At 41.6% G+C, this 20,527-nt stretch overlaps 3 protein-coding genes across 7 annotated transcripts in view; 2 read left to right on the top strand and 1 right to left on the bottom strand.

The window, feature by feature from the left end:
- LOC107227372 (synaptic vesicle glycoprotein 2C) overlaps positions 1-10,018 on the top strand; it is a 27,743-nt gene extending 17,725 nt beyond the window's left edge. For 2 of the 3 annotated variants that reach the window (XM_046737990.1, XM_046738001.1), the window contains 9 exons: positions 5,494-5,532; positions 5,652-5,813; positions 6,372-6,534; positions 6,617-6,738; positions 6,827-7,068; positions 8,429-8,607; positions 8,709-9,137; positions 9,204-9,331; positions 9,423-10,018. In XM_046737990.1, the coding sequence (XP_046593946.1) occupies positions 5,494-5,532; positions 5,652-5,813; positions 6,372-6,534; positions 6,617-6,738; positions 6,827-7,068; positions 8,429-8,607; positions 8,709-9,137; positions 9,204-9,331; positions 9,423-9,541 (1,583 nt within the window). In that variant the 3' untranslated portion in view covers positions 9,542-10,018. Of the gene's footprint in view, positions 1-5,131; positions 5,346-5,493; positions 5,533-5,651; positions 5,814-6,371; positions 6,535-6,616; positions 6,739-6,826; positions 7,069-8,428; positions 8,608-8,708; positions 9,138-9,203; positions 9,332-9,422 lie in introns of those variants that run through there. The other variant, XM_015668494.2, reaches the window with a different exon arrangement.
- Positions 9,789-11,935, bottom strand: LOC107227387. Its single transcript, XM_046738638.1, has 7 exons — positions 11,849-11,935; positions 11,107-11,252; positions 10,902-11,038; positions 10,697-10,837; positions 10,468-10,627; positions 10,200-10,327; positions 9,789-9,938 (listed from the first exon to the last, which is right to left on the bottom strand). The coding sequence occupies exons 1-7, from the start codon at positions 11,933-11,935 to the stop codon at positions 9,889-9,891; spliced, it is 849 nt and encodes a 282-aa protein (XP_046594594.1). The 3' UTR covers positions 9,789-9,888.
- On the top strand, positions 10,121-20,527 carry LOC107227386 (synaptic vesicle glycoprotein 2C). Of its 3 annotated transcripts, XM_046737966.1 has the most exons (13): positions 10,121-11,338; positions 11,906-12,820; positions 16,786-16,845; positions 17,092-17,253; positions 17,351-17,513; positions 17,588-17,709; positions 17,792-18,036; positions 18,250-18,407; positions 18,487-18,676; positions 18,840-18,954; positions 19,067-19,226; positions 19,285-19,412; positions 19,488-20,527. In XM_046737966.1, the coding sequence occupies exons 2-13, from the start codon at positions 12,763-12,765 to the stop codon at positions 19,562-19,564; spliced, it is 1,638 nt and encodes a 545-aa protein (XP_046593922.1). In that variant the 5' UTR covers positions 10,121-11,338; positions 11,906-12,762; the 3' UTR covers positions 19,565-20,527. The 3 variants fall into 3 exon arrangements, with proteins under 3 accessions (XP_046593922.1, XP_015523998.2, XP_046593928.1); XM_015668512.2 differs by lacking the exons at positions 10,121-11,338; positions 11,906-12,820 and adding an exon at positions 15,888-16,229; XM_046737972.1 differs by lacking the exons at positions 10,121-11,338; positions 11,906-12,820 and adding an exon at positions 16,695-16,713.

Below are 20,527 nucleotides of genomic sequence, written 5' to 3'. Positions count from 1 at the left end.
TTCGACTAACGAAGAGCCCCGACCATCGCAAAAGCAGAATATTATCAACAAACCGATGTTGTTACAATACGACGCGGTTTAGTTGTTGCTGCAAAACTGACAAGGCTCGTCTTCGGTCACGGGTCACCGATCGAGTCAGTCCGGAGTCTGCCAATACGTGAACGTTGTTAACGAACACTCGTCATGCGACGACGACGTTCGCCGTCATCTGCTTTACGGCTTCACTTTGAAAAAACTAATTTTCAAAATACAACAATCTCGCAGACTGAAACGATTGCACTTGACCCATTGCCGATGGTCCGCATGTTTGCGTGATCGGAAGATTTGAGCCACCTTGTTTGTAAGCTCCGCAGATTTTCGACTTCATTGCTGATTCGTTACAGAAAAAGTCTTACTTCCATTTTATGGCGAATTCGAAAATTGAATTGTAAAACTTTAGTATTTTTCCGAGTGCACAGCTGATCTTCGAAGAGTGATCGACGAACTCAAGGTTCACAGTGTTCCAAGCTTTCGCAAGAAGCGTGTTTCTTGTTTTCTGCCGTACAAATAGATAGCCCTGTTTTCTCGACTCGGTCGTAACCCGTGGAGACCCTCGCTCGTGGATGATAGATAAATTGGAACAGGGTAGCTGATACCGATGCCGACTTTACAATACCGTTCTTCTCGAGGAGGATAAGGTCGATACGCGTTGATCATTCACACGCGCGTACCGCATACGAGATAGAAACGAACGCTTGAACTTTCCACGCCTTGAAATTAGATTGACTTTCCTGCAAGTCGTCTTTCGTTCGTTCTTCGCCTTTATTTTAACGCATTTTCACGAAGCTGATAGCCACGTCGTGCTTCGTATCTCGGTGAAGATAAACGGAAACGAAAATAAAATAAAAATCCCACGATGCGTACTTTCCGAGAGAATATTAATCATTCCACTTATACATAGGTATTCATTTTTTCCAATAAATGAGCAATAATTTTTTTGAAATCGAATCGATAGAAACTAGAATTGATTGGAGAGGTGCAAACAGTTTTTCCTGTTATGTACGTAGGATATCTTTTCCGTCGAATTACACCCAACGTTTGTGAAACGTTTACGTACGTTCAAAAGTACATGTTTGGAGAAGTGTAATGGGGGAAAATAGCGAACTACGATCGTATTACTATACTTAAGTTATTCGGAGAACAATTCATTATTATTAATCGCGCGGGTTTTACCCGTGCATAATACTGTAGCGTGTATTGACGTATTGTTTTTACGTGTAACGGGAGAAATTACCAGTTGATCGTATAAGTAATTAACGCTGAATTATTGCAAGCGCGGTTTGTGATAATTCGATTTAAAACTTTTTTTTTTTAAGTGCTACTCGAAAAATTTATGACAAATATTGAAAAAAAAAACTCTCGTAAAACCTGGAGGAGGTAGGAAAATATTTAATATACAAATCCTCAAGGTGTAGACGTAAAAATGAATCAAAAATATTACAATAATTAGTATAGCGACGTCTAAATATTTTCCTACCTCCTCCAAGTTTCACGACAGTTTTTGTTCAACAATTGCCCTTGCACCTTAGAAAAAGAAAAAGTTAAAAAATGAGCCACCCTGAGGTAGGTGAAGAAAAATAATTTAGGTGCGCCTGATTGCAGTCAACGAAATACGTAAGTATGTATGAAATTGCCTGCAATTGAACAATATGATAGAATCATTCTATCGATAATCGACTTCGAAGTAGCGATTTATAATTTCCAGAAAAGCCTGTGTGATATTTTCTTCTTCTCTGACGTTCGCCGTTATTCGATTGCCGTTTAACGTCAAATGTTCGGCTTTTATACGGATGACCAGATGATTCGTTTAAATTGACTTCAATAAATTTAACGATATTTTTGCTAATTTTTCAGTCATTTCGCGAGTCACATAAATTCGCCGCATCCTTTGTTCGGTTTAGTTTCTCGCCGACAGTTTCATTCGAAAATCATGGAAAACGATAACAAGGAAATCGAAGCGCTGAATGACAATTTTTCGTACAACAGCATGTTGGCTCGGGCTTTGGTTCAGCTATTTGCACAAGAAGGTACGACCCTACTATTCTCCTACAAAAATGATCATTCTTGAAACTTAATTTTGAAATTCTTCGACACAATCGCTACGCCCAACTTTATCGATGCTTTTATCGCACCCGCAATGAGTTGTAGAATTTTCTCAACGCAGCGGGTTTCATACCAACGGATGGTATAAATTTGTCGCTGCTATTCACCGATATCATAGCGTTGAAAGGTAAGGCAAGTAAGTGTTTAACCAATTCGCAGAAGCCTCGATCATCGCGTCGACTATGATTTTTTTCCCCGGCGGATCTTCGAGCCTCTCAAAATAGGCCGCGTTCAATGTTATCGATAATTATCGCACAACATTTCTCGGTAACGTTAATCAATTACAACGAAGCACAAATCGTCGCAGTTGTTCAAACAAACTTTTACTTGTTTGTCAGTTTTATTCTTTTTACCTTATTATACCTATATTGTCATCGTATATCGCTACGCTGCAAGTGCACTTATATTACGCGATACCCTCGTTCATACCTGATGCAAAAATTCGTTACCTGCAAGCCTTTGCAGTTACGATAACACGAATGTGAAATATTTTTTGCAAAATAACAAACTCCGGGAGATGAGTAGAAAAAAAGTATGACCCATGGGATTTCCTCCCCTGGTTCGAACCAATCGACTCGTAATATTCTACGGAAGGTGAAGAAGTCAGGATTTATAGTTTCGAAACGGCCCACCCGCTAGACGTAATTACCGGTCGGTGATCGATTGATCGTGGATTTTGTATGATTGATTTTACAGAGAGGGCCCAGATTCACATGTGGCTTGAAAAACTACAAAGGGTACCCCGCGATGACGTCGACGCAATGATCATCCGCAACGAGTACATGTGGCTTCTCCTCCTCGTTATGCAGAGCGGAAACCTTACCGAGCCCTTCGACAAGCTGCCGCCCTACGCGGAGGAACTTCCTCCGGTTTCGGACATCATGGTGACGACGCGATTGAAATCTACTTATTTTTCTTATTTTTCTTATCTCTTCTTTTTTTTCGTCGTTTTTTTCCCTCTCCGCAATGTTCACGTTTTCCTCGTTGTTTATTTCTCGTCGTTAACGAGCTGTTTCACCGCGTCCAGCCGACCCGGATTTACCAAGAAGTCCTCGGTTCGTCGGAGCAGAATTTTTCGTGGATCGACAAAGTGCTTTCGGAAACGAACGCGGCGTCGGCGGCGGACGAAGATAACGACGTGAAAGTTGGAATAGCGCCGCACACGTTTCTCGATCATCAGCCACGGCCGCTGAACGGAATCGCATGTTACTTTTCTGTCTTCAGCAATAAATCTTGAGACGATGAAAGAGCGTTTTTTCAATACCGAGAAGCATTCCTTGCGAATCTGCTTCGCGAAAAGCTTGCAGAAATCGGTTGTTTTAGAGCCGATGAAAATCGTTAGCACCGCGACCATGATTCAAGTAATAAACAGACGGATTATGTGGTGTTTCTCGTCGGAGATAAGCGGGATTAGGAAGCTTTGCGGTTAGCAGACCGAAACAGATTGGATTTGCCTGATTATTCTGACACTGACTGAGAGCTCGCCAGATATACGAGCATGGCGAAAAACGACGATAATAATTGTTCGCATTTTTTAAGCTCCATGCGAGTTCTCCTATCTGAGCTTGCGCATACTGACCTGACAAGGTGAAATATATACCGCGAATATCAAGATGATCGCGGGATAAGGTCGACCTGATCTTCGACTTGACAGCCGTTTCAAAGTTTCGTCATCCACACGACAGTCGAATAGTTCGTTGATTATTATCTTTCATGTTGTCGGACGCCATCACGTGCCTTCTGTACCCACGAGCTACGCTAGTTTGAGTCACGAGATTGAATTTCATAAGGTTGACGCGACGAAACGTCATCCGTGTCCAGAGAACACCAAAACAGAATCTGCTTGAATGATCCCAATTCCATTTTCTGTTTGAAAAATTTGATTTCAGTTTCCAGTTATAATAAATAAACAGAACAAGCACGTCAAATTTGTGAAGAATCATAATCCGTTAATCATTTCTACGGTGTAAGTGATTTCTATTCATTCGTGATTGTTCGTTGATTTGTGATGTTTTTTCTTTCCTCTGTCGTAGTTAAAATTCGATTTGATGCGTAGGAAAAATCGGTCAGTCTCTTCCAAGATTGAAAAGTCACAAAATGAAAAACATCGGGTAAAAATTAGTTTCGATATGCGCAATGCATCATCAGACGTATGAGCACGTGTCAAAGATTCTTTTTTATTTTCGCTCAGCGCACGTGCGGTGCATCCCTCGTATACGATGTGTTCGACACAGTCACGTATAATTCACCTTGTCATTTCATAATCCGATAAAATATTCCCACCGTATATGCGTTATGTTACACACTCGAGGGTATTACGCGCCGTAAATATTACGCGATATTGGGCTGGAATCGCGCTTGATCAATTGGTCGTAAATATATCCAATGAAGTGAAACGTGACAGGATTATTTAACACGTTTTGACCGGCGCATAATTCTGATATAGAAATAATCTTGCGAATACTCGTCTAAAAAATAAAACTCTCGTTTAACTAATCGCATTTGTTACGTATCTAAGGCTTGTGTGTATTTTTAGTCAAATTCCAACAAGTACATTTTTAGTATAACAGACGACGAAAATTACGGAGAGTGAAATATTCCATTGCGAGTTTTCATTCGCCAGTTTAAATATTGCGAATCAGGGACTCGAGGATCGTTGGCAAAAATTAGTTCCAGAAAATAAGCCTCGAATAGAGAGGAACATACGTTGCGGAGAATTGAAGTTAATTTATTTGATGATTAATTTACGGCTACCTCGATTGTCATTTTTTCTGTAAAAACTGATCAGTGAGGAAGGCCAGTTATTGGCAGCTGATAGCGGAAGTATATCGTAATAATCGACCGGACCGTAAATAATCTGTTTGTCGCAAACGTCGGTCGAGATTTCGGGAGGCGAGTTTCACGATGAAAAATGGCGATAAGAGGTCTTAGGGTTTGCGTAGAAGCTGGCAGGTGGGCATAACGAAGTGAATTTCGTCCTCGGTGACAAGACTCTGCTCTTGTCCCCGACCGCATTAGTGGATGCTCATTAGTAGCTAATGATAGATGTTCGAACATCAGTTACCTCTTGACCACCAAGAAGGACGTTTCGTGTCGGTTGTTCTACTTTCGGAGAATCCGCAATAAGGAAATAACGATATAACAGGAACGCGGACATTTCAACATTAAATAACATTCTCCAAGTGATATGAAATTAAGACTCGGTACGAAGTTACGCGAGTTTTTTCATCATTTTTCTAAATTTCTTCTCTCAACTGTTCAGTTTTCAGGCGCATAGATTTCTTTTTCTCCTTCTGACAGAAAATACTCGAAGCTTGCAACTATACTAATCGCGTTTCGATATTATTACAGAGAAAGGATACGACTTTGAGAACGCGATAGCTCAAGTTGGTGAGTTAAAAAAATTGACCAACTTTCTTCATCAATTTCAAAAACAATTCACTGCTTTTTATTTTCTTGTCTTTCGTACCTTTTCATTCCGCGATAAAATTTCTCTCGTCCGTTACCAGGTTATGGAAAATATCAAGGACTCTTGCTGGCCGTTTGCGGTACGATTTACGCCGCATGTGCGATCGGGACGACGACCCTTTCCTTCGTACTTCCGTCCGCGGAATGCGATTTCAAGCTGACTTCTGCCGACAAGGGGCGGCTCAACGCGACGCCCCTCGTAGGTGAGTGAATGAGAACACCTCGATACTTGTAACGAGAGTATCCGATTTGACTTCTTTTGTAACATGTTACAGTAGACCAAAAACTAAGCGATAAGCATTTTCTTTTTTCTTATCTGCCATGAAACACTCTAAGGGGGTGAAACCGCCCTCCGAAGTAAGACATGTCAAGGGGCGATTTGGCAGTTCTTTTTTTTCTACTTGAAAAAATTACATTCTTCACTTCTCGTCATGAGAAAACTTTTCCAGTTGGATTGATTAAAAAATGTTATGTTCTTGTGGGTGAAACTGCCAAATCGCCTCTTGACGTATCTCACTTTGAAGAGTGGTTTCACAAAATCTTCAAAGTGTTTAACGACGGATAAAGGAAAAAAAAAAAAAAAACTACGCGTCGCTTAGTTTTTAGTATGCCATAACATATCGCAAAAGAAATGAAACCTGTGTTACCTTTCTCGTTAGATGCCCTGAGCATCCTGATCGCCTGTTTGAAATTCCGCATACACCGTAGAGAGAAAAATTATTCGAAATCAGACTTCAGCACCGAAATTCGACTATTTTCAGGCATGGTTGTGGGCTCCTACATTTGGGGAAACATAGCCGACGCTGTGGGTCGTAAATGGGGCTTGATAGCAGCCTTGCTGATGGATTCGATGGCTGCTCTGTCGTCGAGTGTCGCCCAGTCTTTCCCCCTCTTCCTCTTCTTCCGATTCTTCAACGGTTTCGGGTGAGCCACAGACAGGAAACACGACAGCAAACGAAAGAGAGGAAGACCCTATGGATTGTAAAAATTGTTCCTTTTCTCGCAGGATCATCGGGGCCACCAGCATCGTCTTTCCCTACTTCAGCGAATTCCTAGCCGCTAAGAATCGCGACGTGATGCTCTGCAGGCTCGAGGTCTTCTGGACCGTCGGCGTCATTAGTCTGCCAGGTGAAGATTCCGTCTCGAATTCCCGCACTCACCCTCGGCCTCGACTCTTCCTTTTAAACTTTTATTTACCCCTCGAAACGACGTTTAGGGATCGCTTGGGTGGTGATACCGCACAGCTGGAGACTCGGCAGCGTCGACACGTTCTCCTTTACCCCCTGGAGGATGTTTGTGGCCCTCTGCGGTGTCCCGAGTCTGACAATGGCTATGATCCTTCTCCTATTCCCAGAAAGCCCGAAGTATCTTATGACCCACGGGAAGATGGATAGAGCTTTGGTCGTCTTGGAAGGAATGTTCGCTATCAACAGCGGATTGGAAAAGTCCGATTATCCGGTAAGTAAAAGTACGAACGTTTTTGCGGCCACGTTATGCTCGTGTTATCGGTTCGCGTCAATGGCCTGAAATACGATTTTTGGAGAAAAATAGGTGCATCAAAAAATGACTAGATTTTAAAAATTTTTTAAATGAAAATCCAAGGAACTTCACCCGATCAAATCAGTTCGTTTATACGTTCAGAATGTCAAGGAGTGAAGAGAAAACGAAAATTGACATTTATCAAATAGTTGATCGGTTAAATACGCACAGGTGAAAAGTAATAAGAGGGAAGAATCGTTCCTTAAGAAGCCGGATCGTGAAAAAACAGAACTAATGGTTAGGATCATCATCGATTATTCAGTGATTTTTATCGTGTCCGTTAATCTTATCTCGGTGGCTGGATGTCTCGGAAGAGGATGATCGCCCTTGATGACGAATAAGCTCATCCCTCATTCTCTGTCTTGATCGATCATACAGATTAACGTATGAATAGTCAAAAAACAAAATTCCTTTCAACGTAACACACGACTTTTCTCAAGTTGCATACTTTTCTGTAATATCTCATAACGATCGATCAGACCGGTGTGTAAAATTTGTACAGGACAATTTTGACCGGCTCTATTCCTTCGTATTTCTCTTCTCTCGTCATTCGTGTTCTTGCGATAAAAATTTCCCGCGGATGCAAGCTGCGTTCACCAATATCAACGCGCAAAACTGTCGATGAATGTTGATCGTATCTCTCGTGTGGCGATAATTCAGATCTAAACGTGGACCACTCTAGCAGCAAAGTGGGGGAACAAAACCGGATTATCGTGAAGAACCGACGACTTCAATGACGATTAGGGTGGTTCAATGTTTAACTTTTTTTTTTTAATCTAAGGTACCGCTCGAACAATTTGTGACAATTACTGAAAAAAATTGTCGTAAAACCTGGAGGAAGTAGGAAAATAGGTATGTATTTATTAGTTTATTTTTTTCGTATCGTGGTCCAATTAATCAGATACTCCTATTTCGGTGGCAAAGACTGTTATCCAAAATTTCTCGGACACGATTAATCCTTCGGATAAAAGACAAGAACAGCCAACTGCGGAATTGTTAGGCGCAGTTTGCTGTTGATTGGTGATCAATTAATTGTACCCCGATACGAAAAAAATAAACTAATATATACATACAAGTCCGTAAGGTGAAGAGATAAAAATAAATAAAAAATAAATAAAAAATATTACAATAATTGGTAGCGATTTTTAAATATTTTCTTACCTCCTCCAGGTCTCACGACAATTTCTGTTTCAGTATTTGTAAAAAAATTTTCGAATTACACCTTGAAAAAAAAAAAAGAAGAAAATGAACGACCCTAATGAGGAAGCTTTCGTTTCAGGTGAAAGCTCTTATCAACCCAGGGCAAATACACAGGGCAAGCACGAAGCACGAGCCGCGTTTGCGGAAGCTCACGATTCGCCTTGGCGCGATTTGGCGTCAAAAGAAGCAGCTCTTCTCGCCACCGTATCTGCGTTACATCGCCCTGACATGCTTCGCCGATTTCGGACTGATGTTCAGGTGAGCGAGACTTCCTTTTTCCCTTGCGGGGAAAAGTCGTGATTTGGAAGACGGGACACCTGCAGTCTTTCTTTCTTTCTTTCTCTCTCTCTCTCCCGCAGCTACTACACCCTGATGCTCTGGTTCCCGGAGCTCTTCGAGCGGTTCGGCCAGTTCCAGGAAGTCCATCCTGACCAGCCGGCCGGAGTCTGCGACGTGACGTCGATCGTGGTCCAGGGTGCGCACAACGAGACGACGATATCGGCGAGCTGCGACAAGCCGATCGACGACAAGGTCTTCCTCTACACCGTGATAATCGGTTTATCCTGCATACCGACATCGATATCGCTCGGTCTCTGCATCAACAAACTCGGGAAGAAGTTCCTCCTGATATTCAGCTTCATGGCGGCCGGCTCCGCGGCCCTGGGACTTAACTTGGTCAAGAACCTCACTCAGACCCTGATTCTTTCCTGCATATTCGAGGCCCTGACAAGCACCACGGAGGTCATAATATTCTGCGTGATAGTCGAGCTGTTTCCCACCAGCCTTCGGTAGGTCAAAGGAAAGAGGTAATGTCGTTTTTCGCGGTTCGTAATTTTTTCTCTTTCCACTTGAAGAGCGTTGGCGATGTCGTTGACGGTAACTTCCGGCCGTCTCGGAGCCATTGTCGGTAATGTTGTTTTCGGGACGCTTATTGACCTGAACTGCATCATTCCGATTTACACGTTCGCAGGGCTCTTGATATGTGAGTACGCCGAAAAAAGATCTTTAAAAATTCTTTAGGTCCTTTACTTGCGTTCATATTTAATAACCATTAAAAATTTCACGAAACACAGCCGGCGGATTTCTCTGCATGTTGATACCGAGCAAGGGTCAAATAGTACCTTCGCTATCTTCGCCCCCGATGACGCCGTTGGGAAGTTCATTTAAGATGGACGCTTGCGACATCCGGTAGTGAGAGGCTCAGCAGACCGGAAGCTGGAGAAAAACGCGTCAGAGAAACAAGAAAGAGAAAACCAGTAATGACAAGAAAAAGAGAAAAAGAAAATGCAGCAGAATCAGGAAGGAAATGCGGAGTGCTCGAATTGACTCGGTCAAGTTTATTCGGTGAATTTTACAGAAAAAAAATTAAAAATAAACTGTGCAGTAACCAAATATATAATATGAACGGTGAGATCGAATCTCCGATCCGATTGCTATTCGCGAGATCGCGTCAAAATCTGAAAAAATCAGCACTCTATATGTATAATAAAACATATCGTGCGTCTTTTGTTTTTGAAAATAATTTTCAAGGTCACCGAGTCAGTCGAGATTTCGTATGTCGTAAACAACTGCACTGCTGCATGGCTGATCTGTCAGAAAAAAAAACAAACAAAAAAAAGAGAAATTAAAAAAAAATATAAAACGAAAAAAAAACAATATGAAACAGAAAGGAAAAAAAATGTTTAATAAAAGAATATATTTTTATTTTTTATTTATTTGTAGGTAACCGCTTTGTAATTAAAATTGTAGAGCTTCCTTTTTGTTTTCAAAGAAAAGAAACTAAAAAAAAAGAAAAAGTGACCTAAAAACCAAAAACCGATCATCGCGTTAGATTATATGCATTTACGAACCTGTTAACATTACACCACTCAAGGATATGACGGCAATGCAACCTGCTCCTTCCGTCAAAAGTAAACCATGCGTTCCCATCGCCATTCCCAAGTATCCAAGACTGTTCGCAAACCCAACGCCGAGAACCCTGAACACAATAAATTGCACAACATGGGCTTATTATAACTGTACACGTTAGTCAGAAAATACATCGGGATTGAATTTATCAATTTTCCGCAACTGAAATGAAACTCTTCGCGACATCGAAGAAAGTATTCTTTCTCTCACCGAGTCTGCGTTTTCGACAATTCCACGACGAGGCATGACGACGCGGTCCCGCTGACGATCCACATTGCTTCCATCAAGCTCGTATAAAACAGAGTGTATTTCGTACCGATCACGTAATGCACGCAGAACGAAAGAAAGCCACCGATTACGTGACTCGTAGCTAAAATAAAAAATGAATTCGAAAAATTAAGATAATCACGAATAAATGGAGATTCGCATTGCAGATTACCTATGAAAATACGTCTGCCCGATTGATCCATACGCATAATCATCCAGGCCAAAAACGGCAGGGTAGCGAGAGCGACGAACAGCGCTCCTGTTTCGAAACCGGGGTCGATTCTTAACGAGCTGCAGGACGATGATGCCAATTCTGAAATACCGGTTATCCGGTCACTCGCGTAAAAGGACCACGAAACGAACCAAAGGAAACGTACCGTTTCCGTTACGCGAGGAGTATTTATCCTCGAGTGATTTCACCCCGAGTTTGCACTCGGCCTGGATCGTCGGAATTTGGAACCACAGAACCTGCCGGCACTTCAGATCGGGAAACCAGTAACTCATGGTGAAGTAGCTGTAAGTGCGAAGAAACTCGGAAGTGCATTTCCTGCAGACCGTGTTACAATTTATCGGCGCACTCACGACAACTGGAAAACGAATTGAATCTGCAAGACGATAATCGCGCTGTAACAGGGCGGCCGGACGCCCTTCGGGACGTAGGTCTTGAATTCTCCGGTGCTCAGCGTCCCCGAGAAGGGAAGATCGTCCTCGAGACTGTCGAGGGACTCCTGGAAGAAAGCGGAACTTTAAGGATGTATTGGCTATACATTCTCAACCAAAAGAGAGTCTCGTCGACAATGTTGAATACTTTGTGGTAAGATAAATATCTGAAAAACATCAACCACGATAAAGATGATATGAAAATTAAATTTCAATAATAACAATGCCCCAAAGTTATCAATAAATTGTTTAAACGAAACATCGTTTAACAAATGTTTAGGGAATATTTTTTTTTCTTTTGTCATGTAAAATAAATAAGTTGATTTTTCTGAATACACATAAATTTTTAAAGAATTTTCTCATTACATATTTTGTATATCCGTTCTCAAAACTTTTAAATTTTGAAAAATGGAGGAAAAATCGTGAATTTTGAATAAGTTTTCGTAAAAACGTTTTACATTACAATTAGGAAGTTTCCGGGGTATTGAACGAATTGTTTCGCGAACAGTCTTTATAAATTTTTGAAAAGGGAAATTTCCTAATAATGAGAACAATCTTTAAAAATTCATGTATATTAAAAAAAATCAACGAATTCATCGATTTACTTTAGTCTTAGGCAACGTCTATTATAATATGTGCAATAGTCACCCTTCCATTCACCCACCCAATACTCCAGCTCATTTTCGTTGTGCGGATAATTCCTCCTGTGAATATTTCTCAGGCATTCAAGAGCCCGCTCGCCCTTGCCCATGGAAAAGAGAAGCCTGTGACTTTCCGTGAGGTAACGCACCGCCAATCCAGCCACTATGAGAGCCAGGGAGCCGAAAAAGAACTGCGAGACTCGCCAGGAGATCGGTAACGCTGGTAAGGAAATCGACTTGTCGTTACGAAGCTCGTTTTGCCCATCGCTTGCAGAGCCGCCCACCTGGAAACGCGACGACGCCGAGCAGCCAGAAGACCTGGAAAGAAACCAGGGCCCTTCCTCGGTGCCGAGGAACCTGCAGCTCGGCGACGTAGACCGTCGTCACACAGAGCAATGCCGATGACCTGGAGCAGTATTCGCTATTAGGAGGGTTCGGGGACCGGGAAATCCTCCAGGAGCTACCAGAATGCTCTGAAGGTCGAGAGTGACGCCAGGCAGGAGTAGCCGGTGCAAAAACCGAGAGCCAAGGTGCCGAGTCCGTAGATCACGAGAGAAGCTACCAACGATTTGAGCCGACTAGCGAAATCCGCCGGGACTGCGATCAGCAGGGCTCCGATTACCAAAGCTGCGGGTCAAAGTTCAATTTTCAGGAGGTTTTAAGGATGCAAGCGTCAGTTTTCGGTGCATTTTCGACCTGACCGTACGTCCGACGCGCCCATAAGAATTATGGAACAAACCAATTATGGTGTAGGTGTCAATCCTGACTCGTTGATCGCTGTCGAGATGCAATTCGCAGCCGATAATTCCGCGCGATTCTGTCAGAAAGCCTCCTGGGCCGGATATCGAGGCGATGACCAATCCGCAGAGGATCAACACTCTGTACTGATAGCGGCCAGAGCCTGAAGGAAGAGGAACTGGATGTAGTTTGAACTTTGATGCGTGCAGAGAGTAGAACGAGGATAAGAATGAACTCACCGGCCTTTTCTACCGCCAGTGAGTAGCCGATTGTAGTTTTTTCCTTGACATCTGGGGAAGAATATATAGTGCATATAATTTCAATGATCTTATTCTAATCTCTTCATTTATATGAGTCAATGCTGAGGAAGCAATGGCTGCAAGTCGAAGGCTGCGTAGAATATCCGGCTGTCTCGAGTCAGGCTTGAAAAACCGGCTATCTCGAATTACGCTTGAGTAACCGGCTATTTCGGTTAAAGTTCAAAAACCGGCTACTTCGCGTCTGGAATTTTTCGGCCGCAAATTAAGTTGGTAGCACTGTCCAGCTGAATGCGAAATTCGTCAGCGCTTCACAAAATTCATACAAGCTCCTTTTTGTGAATGTAGGTATTATATGCTTATCTACATAATTATAACGCAGAAATGAAATCATAAAGCATCAGGCGTATTTTGAGATGAAATTAAAGGTTATCATTTCGGCATAATGACATTAAATTGGTAATGGCCAGTTTTTCAAGCGAAACTTGAAATAGCCGGTTTTTGAAGCCTAACTCGAGTTAGCCAGTTTTTCAAGCCTGACTCGAGATAGCCGGTTATTCTACGCAGCCGTTGAAGTTATCGTTACACAGGACTTATACTTCTCTTTACCATTCTCCCCAATTTTTACGCGGTTCGCCATTCCAGTTACAAACTATGATCTCGTCTTTGACATTTACATACAGTCAGCTGTTTAAAATTCCTCATCGACCAACTCGCGTTTTCGGCAAGTTTCAATTCGATGCTTCTGAATTTGATGAAGTCGTAAGTATTCAAAATATTGTCGTGAGAAGAACAACATTTTGCTGCTCATTAACTGCGAACAATACCGAACTAACTTTTTCAGGTACACAAGTTTTTGTTCTTCTTTACTTTATCATTTTAATACTGTTCTAAGCTGTAAATATTTCCATAGGCTTGAAGCACTATTAAAATCGTGCGGAATGCACTGTCAAAACTTGTGCTATTACGTGAAATTAATGGAGGACTGGCAGCTGAGCGATTTTTGATATAGCGCCTGACTGTACAGCAAACTTCACCCATGAACTTATAAAAAGTCTCGTTCAGGTAACAAACACTATCCTGCTCCTCGTGACCAAATCATCCTTTAGATGTTCCTGAGAATATTCTGCATTATCGTGAATATTAATCGCAAGCTCGCTAGTAATTCAAGAATTATTCGAATTTCATATGTTCTTTACCGGTGCATTATGCCACGAACAATTCGCACACTAGACCCTGTAAGAAAAAAACAACAAAATTCGTACGTCGATTCACATGTGTCTCGAAAAATGTCGTATGCACGTTGTCGGCATACGCGATACTGATTTTGGACAATTATGTTTATATGATAATGCCAATACATCTAAATCCATCATACCATTCCGGGTATGTCCCTATAAGCGATTAGAATGTACAGGGTGAGGGAGGAATGGATAATTAACCGTTATAATGTGCCTTGTAATTTTATTATCAACTGTCCAGAAACGTTAGTGGAGATGACATTAAGGCTAAGGCAAACGAGTTGTGTGCCAATGCTTTGATGTGCGTAGATTGCGCATAGAATTTTTTTGAACTTTCTCCTATTCAGAGAAAAAAAACATTGCGAATCTTACGGTAGTCGCCAATGATTTGTAACATATGACCTCGATATCGAGATAGATTTTCGTAAAAATATTAGAGTCGGGTATTGATTCAAGTGATTATTTCACAACGTCGCACCGATCAAGACTAAGGTCGCGCTGCAGGATCATATTGTAGCAAATTGAATAAATAATAAATGTAGAAATGTATTAGAATTGGATATTAATATATCTTTCTGTGAACTTGAAGCCTGCAGTCCCCAAACGGGAAGGTCGAGGGCTGGCTCATAGTCAGCCTAGAGCCGCTTGTTAAACGTTTTAATCAATGCGGGTATGTGAAAGATAAAACCTTGAAAAAATGTGTTCAAGAAATGAAACACCAATTACCTCATCAATGGTGGACAATACATTGCCAGCGACGACGTAATATGCGGGAAGTGCGGACTATCGAAAAAGAAAGCTAATCGATATTTTGATAACGCCATGCACCGTCACAAAAATCCAATTTACCGAGTCGTTACCAAAACTGTGCTCGTGCTATATATACAATACAGGTGTAACGACTAAAGTCCAGATTTATATTAAAAAAAAATTTTTCCTTAAAAGATTGAGAGGCCAAGTCTTGGGTAGCTTCTTTGATGGCAGTGTGCATTCCGCAGTTATCGTACAGACATCGCTGTCCCAGCATGCAGCAGTGCAACTGTTACAAAAATTCCGTGGAATATTATTGAAAATTTGCAGCTATAACAGAAAAATTGGACGTAAATGGCAAAACAAATTCGACTTTTTCACACATTCTGCCCATTTTACTTGTCATTTCCCGAATTATTACTAGCATAATAATTGCCACGGTTAATCGTACGGGAAGATCAGCGCAGAGACCTAAACTTGTTGTTTGCATTACTAACTACGATTGAATAGTTGTTAATTTTTAATTTAGAAAGATCGAACCTCATAGGCGAACTCGAAATTTTTTTACGAATGCCAAGAATTTTCCTTTTCCCATTGCTTGCGTGAAATCTTGAATCTGAATTTACTCAAAATCATCCAAGACCAACGAAAAATTCGGTATTGAAAAAATTTCTCAACTTCTTTACGGCCTAGTTCAAAACGATTCACAGTGAGTATTGCGAGTGAAAAAAATTGAGATCAATATCCGCAATCTTCATTTATATTCTAACATTCAAGCAGGCAAATAATAAGAGATCAAGTTGAAAATTGCATTCCTGAATTGTTTCTACGTTTTTTTCACGCATGGATGTTTTCCTACTTGACGGACTGTCAGGGGCTAAATGACGTAATTACCCGACGTCTACGTAAACACATTCTTTCCCTAATCTATGTCATTCCGAAGGTAGTATCGCTAAATGTACAGGTAATCACCTATTGGGATATACATACCTTTTGAACGGTTAATTTACCAACGGATTCTCGTATTCGCGAGGTTTTGATGTATTGGCGAGTACACGTAAATAAGCCAATACGAAACCACTGTGAAAATATTAGACATCGAAGCCTTCACGCTTGTTCACAGTAAATTGTGTCAGTGAATCTCACGCTCCTGCCGGGTTAACACTGCACCACGTGTCTCTGCCGATCCTTTGTTACGATACTGTTCTTTGCTTTCTTCCGAGCCGGGTCGCCTTCGTTTCATATTCTCAGTTAAAAAAAAGTTTTTTTTTAAAATCAAAAATAAGAATATTGAATCGGGGATATTATGTATAAGTCCTTAAAACCTTGCTGCTTATTATCTGACAATAATAAGGACAACAATCTATTTACAATTTCTCTTCCCAAAGAACGAACGGCAACTGTTGACGTAACTGATGGTGAGTCAGAAATAAATTCTATTGTGTTAATTTAATTGTCAGTCCCTTATTTAACTCTTTACCTCAAGACGAAAATTTCAAATTAGATGATGATCCTAGCCAACAATGTCATTCAGTGATTAAAAAAAAAACGAGAATATGGTGTAGACTTCAAATCACCTGTGTGTACGAAGCTGTATTGACATATTGAAATAGACCTTAGAGTTCACGAAACAATCAACTGGATTCGAACGATGTTATATTGTTGGCTTTTAAATTTCTTCGAATACGCTACATTTTAGAAAATTCCTTTTGCCTGTCCGTATAATTGAGACTATTGTCGATCATACGAAACCGTGTACAATTTTTTTTCTCCACAAATTTGAAATCACGTCAATTGACTAGTGTTTCTGTTTTTCGTTTCTCTTTGGTCTTGACACTTAAACAGTGTTGACAGGAATTAAATTTAGATGTATTTGATGTTCATAGAAGAATTTCTCTGCCGGTGAGTTCTTATCGTTAGACTCCGAAACGTGATTCGTATCAGCTAAATTGTTTGAATGATTTTGTGTTGAAGGTGACAATCCGAGAAAAGAGGAAGGACCGGTAGATTTTGAACGTGCAATAGAACTAACAGGTAATAACTATGCCCATGATTCTCGTTTCTGTATTCATCGCTCGTGATCACGCTGGATCGGAGAAGACGAGCGATTAAAAAAACTAGGCTACCCGGACACAACTCGACCTCGTTATATACAAATGAAACGAAATTATTCCTATTCGTATAAGAAATACTTTTTCTCAAACACATTTTCACCCTTCGATTATGAAGGATCACTTAATATCACGATGTAATTTAAACTATAGTATCAAATCCCGACAGGCTATGGAAAGTTTAATTATCTTCTGCTGCTGGCCGTCCTACCAGCAGGATGCTCAAGTGTTTACGCGTCCACAGCCATGTCCTACGTCCTGCCGTCTGCCGAGTGCGACCTTGGACTCACCTTGCTTGATAAGGGTCTTCTTAATTCTATGGCATTTGCAGGTAAATCATGTTTGCCAACTAGTCCGACAATCGCCAAATTGCTCCGAGGAAAAATCCGCAAACTTCATGTACACTCTTTGACTGCATTTTCCCACAGGGATGATTTGCAGCTCGTTCGCATGGGGATTTTTGGCCGACATGTTCGGGCGTAAGACAATACTCGTTTACGGCTACCTCCTCGATGCTATTTTCAATCTGGCAAGTAGTTTTTCCCAGGTTTCATGGATGCTGTTAGTTTTCAAATTCTTCAACGGCGTCATGTAAGTACTTGCGACAGCAGCTACTGCTTCAAGACGTAATCGACACGCTTATCTAAACGATGTTCCCTTTACAGAATTTCCGGCCCATACGCCGCCTTGTTATCATACCTGGCGGAGGTTCACGGTGAAAAGCACAGATCGCAGAGTTACATGTGGCTCGGAGTATTTTTCTCGTTAGGCAATATTTCAGTGCCATGTGAGCTCTATATTTAATTATCGTGGCCTTTCCAACAGCTGTTAAAACGAGACGAAACGACGTTCTATCAAGTAATTTTCAGGCGTGGCTTGGCTGATCATTCCGCTCGATTGGGAATGGACCTTCTTCGGTGATTCGATGGTCTTCAACTCCTGGAGACTCTTCCTCGTGGTCTGTACCGTGCCTGAGTTCATCGCTTGTCTGGCACTCTCCTTCTTTCCGGAGAGCCCGCGATTCCTCATTGCCAAGGGACGCCACCAAGAAGCCCTTGACGTTTTCAAGAAGATCTACTCGATCAACACCGGAAACCACCCTGACACGTATGCTGTGAGTTTTTTCCGCCAATGACGAGCCGGTATTCATGTAGATTCACGTTGCGGTGACTAAATTTCTCAAGTCCATATTCACTAACGATCTTGTGCAATTGCCCGCGTCGCAGTCCTCGTTCATACGAATATTAGCTTAAACTTCGCAGCGCGAACTCAGTGAATATGTTCCCAGTTTTTCCAACCGGTTGACGGGTTGCCGTAATTTCAACAGGTCAAAAGTCTCGTTCAAGAATCGTCGATAGAAGCTTCCGGGAAAAGCTTGGTCCACATGTTGCGGTGCGGCTTGCGTCAAATGAAACCCCTCTTCGAGGTCTCGAACCTCTCCCGACTGATTCTGATCACATCCATTCAATTCGGAGCCACTTTAGGGTGAGTACTGCAAAACCAACGAACCTAATCCACTTAAACAACCCTGAAAAACTACTCGGTTCGACTCGCGTTTTTTCAGCTCTAACTCCCTGAGACTCTGGATGCCCCAGCTCTTCGCGATGATCGAAACCTACGAGAAGCTGCATCCCACCTCGGCGTCCGAAGTGAAACCCACCATGTGTTACATGCTGGACGCCACTAAATACCTCGAAAAAAATTTAACCGACCCAACGAACATAACGACGAGTGCTGAGCCAGGTTGTACACAGGTGAGAATCGCAATATCGGATAAGCCACTGACCATGCAGTCGTAGCGAGAAGTGCGTTTTGCGGAAGGAGCCGCAGGAGCTGCGATCCTTGGAAATGTCAAAACGGAAAAAGGTGAAAAGTCCGGTTTTCACGCGTTAATTCCTCACGCTCGCTTGTTTTCAGATGATACTGGACTCCACTGTTTACATGAACTCGATGATCATCGCTCTGACCGGTGTGATCGGATACACGATGGCCGGAAGTCTCATAAACGCCGTTGGGAAGCAGAAGCTTATGAGTGAGCCAACTGTTATATCGGGGATGTCGTGGAGCACAAACTGCTCGGGCATCGCTATCACCCGTTCTCTGTCATTACCCTAGACTCAAGTCGCAATTCCGAACTGTTACAGTCGTGTGTTTCGTGGGTGCCGGTGCGTGTTGCGGAGCTTTATACTGGGCCCAGGAGACGAGCGTGATTCTGAGTTTAACGTCGATATTCGTCGCTCTCGCGAGCATCGGGGGTGCGACGGTGATGAACGTGATAGTCGATAACTTTCCAACATTCCTCAGGTAAGCGCTCGAAGTTTTGACCGTTTTTAAAATTCACTCGAATCAATCCTCCACGCAGAACCATGGCTGTCAGTATCACAATGATGTTCGGACGAGTCGGGGCTGTAGTGGGAAATATGCTGTTCCCAATTCTCTTGAACGCCGGCTGCCTCGGTCCGTTTATCATGATCGGGACCGCGTGTCTCGGTGAGTGAATATTGAATTTGTCTTTATTTTTCCCGGTTACAACTTTACGTGACAACTATCGTACGCGTGTTTCAGCCTGCGCGGTTTGGACGATAATTTTACCGTCCGGTAAAATTACTGCGGTTAGTAAAGAAGGGGATTTAAAACAGTGATACTCATAGGTTGAGACTTCATTTTTGTACATATGCGATGGTGATTAATTATAGCGCTGAATTGCACGCTATTGATTCTAAGTCATGGAGTATGGTATGTAGATAGGATTTAAATGTCAAGATTTTAACACGATCGTTGCAAAATACCTTTACTATATTCCCACGGTGAGTGTGATGCACGTATCAAGTTTTACAAGTATACGTCACTAATACGTTGCTATTAAATGTATAGTACAGCGTGTCGGATGATACGTGCGCGGCCACGTCGATTTTCCAAGAGATATAATATATATTAATGTATACGTCTGAGCATAAAATGGCAAACAGAAGTAGAAGAAGTGAACAATACGTTGATATACTTTAATAATAAACAATGATACGCTTTTGTTCGTTCAACTTTTAAACATTGTCCTCTGATCTTATCCTGTATGTACGTGTGTTGTAACTTTCCCGGCTTTTTCAGAACCTTGGTTACCGAAACCGTGACACTGTGAATTGTTTGACCTTTTTGTTAACAAATTTTAACTATCAAAAGAATTATGAAAGGAACCCCTCTTTCATTTTTTTTATAATTTTTCTGTTGAACTGTCGCCGGACACGGATGACACAGCGCCGTACACATTTATTTGTTTCACTGCTATGTTGTTAAATAAGAAAACAAACTCCGCTTAAACATCACACATTTTAATCAACTAATTGCACCCTGTGCTTTTGTATTTACATTTTTACAAAGAAATTATAAAAGAAAATCGCAATAAGCAAATAAAAAAGGAAAATATAAAAGAAAGTGAATTAAATTAAACAGTTAACTATCGCCTGGTTTCTACGTTTTACCTTTAGGAACATACGTAGCTTTTACGTAAGCTATGAGAAATTCTATGTTTGATGAAGAGTGCAAAGGTTCTTTTAACACTCGTCCCCTAAAATTTTCTATGTTACCTCCTAAATGTAAAAGCTGCCGAA

Source organism: Neodiprion lecontei, chromosome 1 (genome assembly GCF_021901455.1).
Source record: "Neodiprion lecontei isolate iyNeoLeco1 chromosome 1, iyNeoLeco1.1, whole genome shotgun sequence".
Taxonomy (NCBI): domain Eukaryota; kingdom Metazoa; phylum Arthropoda; class Insecta; order Hymenoptera; family Diprionidae; genus Neodiprion; species Neodiprion lecontei.
Note: the sequence above shows the minus strand (reverse complement) of the source record. Positions and strands in the feature narration are given on the sequence as shown.

What these genes read in the sequence shown, in the direction of transcription:
- LOC107227387 (XM_046738638.1), bottom strand. Translation starts at nt 11,935, where the DNA reads ATGGGCAAGGGCGAGCGGGCTCTTGAATGCCTGAGAAATATTCACAGG. An exon ending in CTCCTCGCGTAACGGAAACG is followed by an intron (nt 10,838 to 10,901) that starts GTACGTTTCCTT and finishes CCGGTATTTCAG; the next exon opens with AATTGGCATCATCGTCCTGC. An exon ending in TTGTCGAAAACGCAGACTCG is followed by an intron (nt 10,328 to 10,467) that starts GTGAGAGAAAGA and finishes TATTGTGTTCAG; the next exon opens with GGTTCTCGGCGTTGGGTTTG.
- LOC107227386 (XM_015668512.2), top strand. Translation starts at nt 16,118, where the DNA reads ATGTATAAGTCCTTAAAACCTTGCTGCTTATTATCTGACAATAATAAG. An exon ending in ACCACCCTGACACGTATGCT is followed by an intron (nt 18,037 to 18,249) that starts GTGAGTTTTTTC and finishes TAATTTCAACAG; the next exon opens with GTCAAAAGTCTCGTTCAAGA. An exon ending in TGGGAAGCAGAAGCTTATGA is followed by an intron (nt 18,955 to 19,066) that starts GTGAGCCAACTG and finishes GAACTGTTACAG; the next exon opens with TCGTGTGTTTCGTGGGTGCC.